This window comes from Lactuca virosa, chromosome 5 (assembly GCF_052849685.1).
Source record: "Lactuca virosa cultivar CGN04683 chromosome 5, Lactuca_virosa_CGN04683_v6, whole genome shotgun sequence".
NCBI classification, from domain to species: domain Eukaryota; kingdom Viridiplantae; phylum Streptophyta; class Magnoliopsida; order Asterales; family Asteraceae; genus Lactuca; species Lactuca virosa.
In genome coordinates, this window is record NC_136430.1 from 17,420,989 (window position 1) to 17,430,449 (window position 9,461).

At 36.6% G+C, this 9,461-nt stretch overlaps 1 protein-coding gene across 1 annotated transcript; it reads right to left on the minus strand.

Annotated features, from left to right (window-relative positions):
- Window positions 1-6,360: 6,360 nt before the first annotated feature.
- Window positions 6,361-9,257, minus strand: LOC145117666 (Transducin/WD40 repeat-like superfamily protein). Its single transcript, XM_079053971.1, has 5 exons — window positions 9,043-9,257; window positions 7,746-8,020; window positions 7,506-7,661; window positions 6,936-7,423; window positions 6,361-6,862 (listed from the first exon to the last, which is right to left on the minus strand). Exons 2-5 carry the CDS (start codon window positions 7,999-8,001, stop codon window positions 6,491-6,493), a joined length of 1,272 nt encoding a protein of 423 aa, XP_078910097.1. The 5' UTR covers window positions 8,002-8,020; window positions 9,043-9,257; the 3' UTR covers window positions 6,361-6,490.
- Between the last annotated feature and the right edge of the window lie 204 nt (window positions 9,258-9,461).

Genomic DNA, 9,461 nt, shown 5'->3' on the forward strand with positions numbered 1-9,461 from the left:
TTAATGAAAATTATTATTTCCAATAAATAAATAATTTTCAATTAATTATAAGAGTTTATTGAATACTTATTAAAACCAATTTCTAATAAATAATAAATTGTATCAAGTTGTTAGTGTGACGTTAGAATTATATGTTAATTAGCAATATCACTTTAATATGATTCTCGAGCATACTAGATCTTTCACAATACTATAAATTATTAATCTCTATGACAACCTGGTAATGAAAGCTAGATATTTCATTAATCTCAAAGAATACTGAGCGTTTTATCAAATAAGGATCAGCCAGGCAGCACAATTGGGAGGGGTGGCCATTTCGACATATAGCCTTGTAACATCCTGTTTCAGGTCTTTTTCATTTCGGAATGGCGGTCAAGGATTGGGTATTATCAGGGTTAGAATCATTGAAGAAGTTAGTTTTGGAGCTCATTTGGCAGTGGATGGGCTCATTTTCTTGTACGCCCCACGTACTCTGTCTGAGTGGGTTTTTGCATTTGGGCTTCGGTTTGGGCTACCTTCTTGGGCCTGGTTGCTTCGTCTCTTGTTGGGCCATCTGAGAAGGTGTGCTTTGGTGAAGGGTTAAGAAGTGGGCTGTAGGGTAAGGCCCAAGTGAGGGTTTGGGCCCAATTTTGAAAATTGGGCCATTAGTGGACCTTTATAGATCTTTTAGTCTTGGGCCTTGGTGGGCCCAATGGGTTTGGGTCATTAGTGGGCCTGTTTAGTTGGGCCATCTTTGGGCCTAGTGTTAGGTTTTAGCCTTGCTTAGTTATTGATTATGGTGTTGGGTTGTTTGGCTCAGTTCGGGAGCCATTTCGCAGCAGCGGCGGCAGTGTAGGATTACTCGCGTAGCGGTTGAGGTGAGTCTTCTCACTATACTTACCTGTGTGGTAATTTATGTGTGACCGGAGGCTCTTATTCGTGTTACCGACCGGAGGGTCTTATTACATTGTTGACCGGAGGGTCTTATTTGCTTATAATGATATATGTGTTACTATGCATTCTGTCTTTGTGACTTATGCTGTTATATTGAGTTATGATTGGATGGTCCATACCGAGACGTGAGACGAGAGGGTCTTCACTGAGACTCATGACCAGAGGGTCCTTATCGAGATATAGCCATGAGAGGCTAATTATTTGTGTATGTAGTATTTTGGTGAACTCACTAAGCTTCGTGCTTACAGTGTGGATTTAAATGTGTTTCAGGTACTTCTGTAGATCCGGGAAGGCGGAGGCATGATTGTACACATTCGTCGGCTTATGAGATCTTGTGGATTCTGTGATACCCTGATATAGTTTTGATAATAACTTATAATTTATGTGATAACTTGAAATTATTCGTAATGTTTGGTGAAATAAAAATAAAAAATTTATCTTGAAATTTGAGGTGTTACAAGCCTTTCTGAAATCCAACAACCAAGCCAACGTGACCATTCTAGACACCTCTCTCATAAATGGATCAATCAGTATTATAACTAGAATTACTGATAAATTTTATTTACACATTCATAATAATGATTATGAATATAAACATAAGTTACACTTAAAGCGTATTAAGTGTAGCCTAAGTTACAGAGAGTTCCTAGCAAAAACCGGGAAGATTATGTGCAGGGGTTCGTTACCACACACCTCTATCAGTCGGCCTTGCTCAAGCCTCCTAACCTAGATAGGAGGAAGTTTCCTCTAAACCCTGGAAAGCTCCCAAAAGTCGGTTTTTAGAAGGAGATTAGAGAGGGAATGGTATGAGAGTGAAGAGGGGAGGGGGTTCACGGTTATTTATAGCCAGAATTCTAGCAGGACATGCCATGTTTTTTGCCTTATGTGTCGTGATTTTCGTTGGTGTCAAGTGTTGCCACGTGTCGTTCTCCTACCGGTCCGTGTAGCCACTTTCGAGAAGTGTGCGTCATGCGTATGCGTGCGTGACACAAAACGTGACTTTTGTAAATTTTGTAACTTCTTCATACCAGCTTTGTTTTTGACGTTCTTTATATCCATGCGTAGCTATTGATGAGATATATAACTTTCATTTAGACTTTGTCGGCTAATTCTCACTTTATTTTTAAAGGGTTTAAACTGTTAAAACTCGTATAAAAATCATAACTCTTCCATACGACATCCATCATCGACTGTCTTTATATCAAAGGAATTGTATTTACAAGATCTTCAACTTTCATTTAGATTGTTTCAGCTAACAATCAGCGGATTTCTATTTCGATTTCTATTTCGCACACCGTTGCCTTGAAACTTCTAAAAATCATAACTTCCTTATATGAAGTCAAATTTGGACGTTCTCTACATGTACGATCTCGCTTTTATGATTACTATGAATTTCTTTAAGACTATTTATCCTAAATAATCCTCTATAAAAATGTCTATTTACGTAACTGATCGTTTTTACTGTAAGACGAAAATGGGGTGTTACATCGTCCATCCTCAGCCTCTATCACTCTTCAAACTCAGAAACCTAAACCCTAGTCCCCCATTGAAGTTCTTGACTCATTTTGGTGTTTTTGTGGTCTTGTAAGGACAAAGAAGGAACTCTTGTGCATAGATCAAGCAAGCTACCCATCACTACTTCTTGTGTGCATCTTCTAGACCATTTGTGAGTTCTCAAGTTCTCATCTTGGTGATGTCTTCCTGATAGATCTTGGTTATTTGGTATGTTTTGGTCTATACTTAAGTTTGGTTGGTTGAAAGAGATAAAGTTTGCAACTTTATGGATCTCCTTGGTCCATTGGTCATTATATCTATAGATCTAGAAGTTGGTATAGTTTTGGTAGCAATGCATGGGTTCTAGGCCACTTTTATCATATTTTTGACCTAGTTTGGGGAAGGACATGCATGGTTCATGCATGTCCATAAAGTTTGGATTTTTATGGACCTTTAGGGTCCCAAGAAGCTTGCTGGAAAGTTTAAACAAGGAGCTTTTCAGATAAAGAACTTAACTCATTGAATTTTCCAAATGTGGTAGCCACGGTGTGGCTAGATGGATGCCACGACATGGAAAAGGGAAATTTTGTGACTGTTTTATTTGGACACTACCATGACGTGGTGGTTGTTTTTTATCGTAACTGAGTAGGATGGACACAACATGGCCACGGGTTGACTACGACATGGTGGTCACCTAAGTTGACTTTAACCGTTGACTTTTTTTTTACTTGGGTGACTTTTGGTCCGAAGGATAGTTTTAGAAGGTAGACTAAGTTTTACCTTGGATGTTTTGATAGGTAGGGCATAACATCAATTTCTCATCTCTGCGAGCGGTGTATTCGATATCATGTGTGAGGTGAGTTTTTCTCACTATACTATGTAAGTTACTAGATCGTCCTTGTGAGTTTTGCATGAAAGATTGTGGTTAGATCATAACACTTGTATAAAAGACTGTGGTTGGATCACAACACTTGTATGAAAGATTGTGGTTGGATCACAACACATGTTTGTCTTTGTGACTTGCATGGAAGACCATGGTTGGATCATGATAGGAAAGACTGCAGTTGGGTTGTAGCAACAAAAGTGATTATTAGACTATGGTTGGATCATAACATTCACATGGGTTGAAATATACCCCTAGGTTTGGGCCCGCTGATATGTATGGAATGTGGTATTTTGGGGAACTCACTAAGCTTTGTGCTTACAGATTATGTTTAAATGTTTCAGGTACATCTAGTTCCAAAGGGAAGGGACCGATATGATTGCATCGCATCCACTGGAATTTATGCACTTATGATTTTGTTAATACTCTGATGTTACTTTGAAACACATCTGACTCTTTGATTACCCCTGGAAAGAAATGAATGAATGTTTTGGTTGATCTAAAAATGAAATTTTTACTTGATATTTTTGGGACGTTACATTATTCATACAATTTGCATCATCCTTCCTATTCATTAATATATTTTTAGTTTACTCATCCATCGTCCACTTATTTTGTCCATCATTTGTTGACTAACAATTCCTATTGTACCAAAGGCTCGATCCCACCGAGGTTTGAAAAAATGGTAGTATTGGTTACGATAATAGTACACACCCCGAATTACATATTTCTAAGGTTGCACGGAGTGGTACTCGGCGAGGTTCGGCGAATCCGAGGTAGACTTGGCAAACACCGCCCCGCCACCTCGGTAACCTCTATTCGGCTTTGGTACTCGGTGGATTTCTACCGAGTTTGGCAACCTCCTTTCAACCAATCAACAACTAACGACTCTTTTTTTAAAATTATATTTTTAAAATAACTATAAATATAACCCTCATTCCTTCACACACCACATCAAAGACTTCTTCCTTACTCTCTCTAAAAATGTCATCTTCATCTTCTTCATCGTCGGGTTTTTTTATGTGTTGCTCGAATCGACCATAGAGGTCGTTCAAGAGGCTGAACAGAAGATAGAAGAGCTACGTCAACAAAATGTCGAAAATGCTCAACATAAAAAACAGGTTCATACAAAGAAATCGTGAAGTTGCTCACCAACAACTCATGGAAGATTATTTTCAAGAACACATGACTTTTGAAGGATATTATTTTCGTCGGTGGTTGTGTATGCACAAACATTTGTTTCGGCGTATCGTCAACGACATCACGACAACGTGTTCATATTTCCAACAACGTGCAGATGCTAGAGGTACAGTTGGTTTTACTCCCTTGAAAAAATGCACTACCACACTTCGTCAACTAGCATATGCCACTTCCCCCGATGCACTAGATGAGAATCTTAGGATGTTCGGACATACTGCACGATAAAGCCTTCAAAAAATTTGTAAGTATGTCATGAGATTGTATGGTACACGATATTTGCACAAACCTACTTGTAATGATATCAACACTTATATGTTCATCATTCAAATGTGAACGATATCCCTGGATATTAGGAAGCCTAGATTGCCTCCACTTGGAATGGGGGAATTGCCCGAATACACATCAATGCCAATACATCCGAGGTGATCATGGTTATCCAACTATCATACATGAAGCGGTGGCCTCACAAGATTTGTGGATATGACATGCATTCTTTGGTTTTGCTGGTTCCCTCAACGACATAAATGTTCTTAACATGTCTCCGTTATTTGACGGCATGTATAAAAGGACTGCACTAGATTCTTTGTTTGATGTGCGTGGAACGTCATATATGTACGAGTATTATCTTGTGGACGGGATCTACCCGAGTGTTCTTGTTTGTGAAGTCATTATCTTGGCGTAATGATCAAAAAATGTTGAAGTTTAAGAGAGCTCAAGAGAAGGCGAGGAAAGATGTTGAATGAGCGTTTGACGCTCTTAAAAACATTGACATATACTTAAATACCATTCACTTTTTGTTGATGAGAAGAAAATGAGTGAGGTGATGTATACTTGAATCATATTGCATAATATGATTCTCGAAAACGAATGTGAGTATAATGAAAACGAGATCGTTCCACTGAAACAAGCTTTTGAGGTTGGAAGCGACGAGTATTTGACAAGGAGAGCAATAATTCATGATGTTGAGACTCATCATCATCTTCATAGAGACTTGACGGAACATATTTGGATCGTTGACCACATCGATCTTAACGCGGAACCGTTTAATGATTTAGACGACCAATTTTCCGGTAAAGATGTCATTTAGGTCTATCTTGATTTCTTGATTTTAACTTCTCTGTTTTGTATTTTTAACTTCTATGTTGTTTTTTTAGGTTTGTTGTAATTTCTTTTCAAGTTTAATGAAATTTTAGTTTTAAAATAATTTGTTTAAATTAATTATTTTTAATATGAATTAATTTTAAAAAATAATATGACAAACATGGCAACCCACATCCTATAAATGACAAACTTTTGTATCGACATGACAAATCATATGTTGCGCTTGTGTTGACTATGGCAAACATGACACCATTCCGTCCAGCCTAACAATAACTCATACACGCTGAATCGATTACCTATACAAGCTTCAACATCTCACAGGAAGCAATAATAATCCAAAAAGGCTTTTCATTTCAAAATTTGCTGAGACCCAAAAAGTTAATGTTGTTATTTGTGAGAACATAATTGCAGTAACTATGCAATCAATAAAACCTAAGGACATTCACATCTTTTGTATAGACAAAAAATTGAAATCAAATCTAGTTTCACCTTACTTGAGTGGAACAAAAAAATTGTAATTTTTGTCCAATGACAGTGTAATACACATCAAACACAATGCAGTCTAATAAACATCAAACACAATGCGACAATTTGTCGTATCTAAATATAGAAAATAAAACAGATAAGACAGCATCAATAATGTTTTGGCATATTGTTGAACTACTTTGAAGCAAACAAAATTACTAAACTAGAGATGGGTCATGTGTGTTTGGTTCATTAAACCTAGTCAAACTAACAATTCGGCAATGTTTTCGGCTTTAAAAGTGTTTCATTTGATTTGCCCAAACACAAGAACAATACAAATACAGCTCATCAATAATACATGTATGTGGGGTACAAGACTGGAATGCGACATTAAATGATATACATATTTTCCAATTATTCAAAAACGGAGATTTCCCCATTCCAACTGCAACAAGCGATTACATTAGACAATATGGGATGAAATGCAACATCTACACACGCTTGTTCATAAGCTTTGATCTTGTTGATGAGGTGGCATGACTTAGTATTATATATGTAAATAAAACCATCTGAAGAGGCGGATGCAAGTTTTTTCCCATCTGTACTGAAATTGCATTTGATGGGAAAACCGGAAACAAAATGACTTTCATATCTTTTGTATTTGTCGAGCCGAAATGGAGATTTGGAAGAAAATATTGCAATGTAATTTCCATTTGATTGTGCCACAAAATATGGGTCGTATGGATGATGTCGTATACACGGACACGTATACGCTTCCACATAGATCTGAAAATAATAAGCAAAAATAAATGTAAGAGAAAGACATGTACTTTGATTTGATTGTTTGTTATATTATTACCTGATTGGATAGAGGAAGTTGTCGTGAAACATCCCAAACAATGATAGCATTCTCACTAACATTGCTTTTTGATTCATCACTAGAGGAAATAAATTGTTTTGTATCATTCATAAATTCCACATCAAGAATTGGGCCAAGATGTCCTCGAGAATATTGATATACCACATCTCCAGTTCTAATATCCCATAAACGAATCACACCTTTTGATCCTCCAGACAAAAACAGGTTGGAGTTGTTAGGATGAAATTTAACAACCCCAACAACCTGATCCTCTTTAAACACCCGAGTTTCTATCCCTTTTTCAACATCTATCAATCTTGATGTGCAATCATATCCACAAGAAAGCAAAGAAAGACCTTTCTCACACCACTTGATGTCTTTTACAGCTGCAGTATGAACGTTTAATACCCGTGCTTTTTTCTGTTCATTGCTCCAAACATTCCATATGTTTATGGAAGAATCCATACCACACGATGCAAGAAGATGACCTGCAGTCTTCAACACACAAAATGTTGTCTTCTTCTTCTGATCATTAAATCCTAACGAAAAGATTGGGAGTAACAAACTTACAATGACTGTTTGACCATTGTAGAGCATTCACAGCTTTTGTGTGGCCAATAAGAGCTGTGGACTTCCTCTCAGAATTTGCATAGCCTCCTCCTTTTGGATTCCTTAATGATGACAAAATGTCTTTTCTTATGGAAGAATCCGAGATGCTTCCTTGAACTGAGAATAAAACGATATCATAAAAAAACAACGCTTTTGTTGAATATTGAGATAATGAAATTTATTAGACTCATGAAAACGAACCAGGTGAACAGGCTGAGGAAGATGGGGGGGATGGATTGGGAATTTGAGGAGGAGCTGAAGCCATGAGTGCACGTTCCCGCTTTGAAATATATCTTCCTGCAATTGAAGATTCAGTGGAAATATGTTTTCCATGAACAAAATTGATGGATGTATGTGGGAGTTCAGGTTTAGCTCGTTTGAAGGGAGGAGGTGGATGTTTTTCATTTTCTTCATCTTCATCTGTATTAGTGGAGTAAGCATTGAAGAGTAGATCCATAGAGCATCAAAAATCAATGCTGTGAATAACATAAGAAACTGAATCAGAGTCAGAGTAAGTGTGGTAATGATATTAAGCTCCATATTGCATTGTGTCATCGTCTACAAAACTCCATTGAATGCGAAAAAATTAACATGATAACAATTAAAATAAATGTAACTGTTTTTCTTTTCAAATGAATTCATGTCCATATAACTAAAACTTTCAAAGGTGACTAAAACAATATCTGTGTATCTTTGTGCATTCTTTGAATCGAACAAATCAATTACTATATCATAGTTAACATTAGCATTTTCAACAAAGTGTGATTAGATTATTGACAAAATCATTCAATTGTCTAACAAAATATTTATTTAATGATTCCTATAAGTAATCCTCAATTTCTGTTTTCTATTTTGAGTGTCCTCATAGAATCATGTTTAATTTCTTCAATAATTAACAAATGAATCGTATGAAATAATACCAGGCAGAGAAATATAAAACATCAAATAAGTTTCCCACTCATGTTGATGTTAGAAATATATGCAAATTTATGAGTAAAGTGATCTAAAAATTGAAAACCAAATATATGCAAATTTATGAGTAAATTGATCTAAAAATTGAAAATCAAATACATATAAAGTTGGATTACTAATTTGATTTGCAAAAAAAAAAAAAAAAAAACAAATATGAGACTGTTTTTTCAAGTTCTAGATATGCACTTTTTGCATAATGTGATGGCTAATATGAGCTATGAAGCAGGAAACGATTACTATTACTTCACTCTCAAAATTAGAAACGATTCTCCACTTCACCACTTGTTATATAAAGTCAAAAGTAAGTACACCTAGAAGTAGATTAAAACAAAATCATAAGTCGAAGAAAATAGGTGATGACTGATGAGTTTTAGATCGTAGAGAAGAGAGATATTGACATGGTCACAAAAAACCGGAGAGGAGAGGGTGTCCAGAAAATTTCTTGTGTTCTTGACAGAAATCGAGACACAAGAGAGGAGAGTTTAGAGGAATCGATAGACGAAAGAGGAGAATTTAGAGAAATTACAGTTCTTTCTTGTGTTCTTCACGGGAGAGGGTACTCCGTTATTGCGTATCCGAATAAGAGCCTCTTGACCGATATCGATGATTGAAAAAACCAATCTACTCCTCCTCTTCTACATCCTGACATTTCGTCTTTCTAGGCGACAGATTGGGAAGAAGGAAACCAGACCCCATGAGTCGAAGTTAGCAAACTACACAGCAGCCGATGCCGATGGGAGATGTTGAACTCAATTTTGGGCTAAAATAATTAATACCTATAATGTTAACATGGGCTAAATTTATGCCCCTTCCTCTTTGCTTCCATGGGCCTCCCTCCAACTCGCCCATGAATTGGGCCGGCTTAACACAACACGCAAAGCATTATCAATCATAATATCCAATATTCGTTTTTAAAATTCAATATAGCAATTCATCTACTCTCTC

Excerpts from the sequence above, each read along its gene's own strand:
- LOC145117666 (XM_079053971.1), bottom strand. The coding sequence starts at position 8,001 with ATGGATCTACTCTTCAATGCTTACTCCACTAATACAGATGAAGATGAA. Across the intron at positions 7,662-7,745 it reads TTCCTCAGCCTGTTCACCTG|TTCAAGGAAGCATCTCGGAT; the intron begins GTTCGTTTTCAT and ends TTTTATTCTCAG. Across the intron at positions 6,863-6,935 it reads AACTTCCTCTATCCAATCAG|ATCTATGTGGAAGCGTATAC; the intron begins GTAATAATATAA and ends TATTATTTTCAG.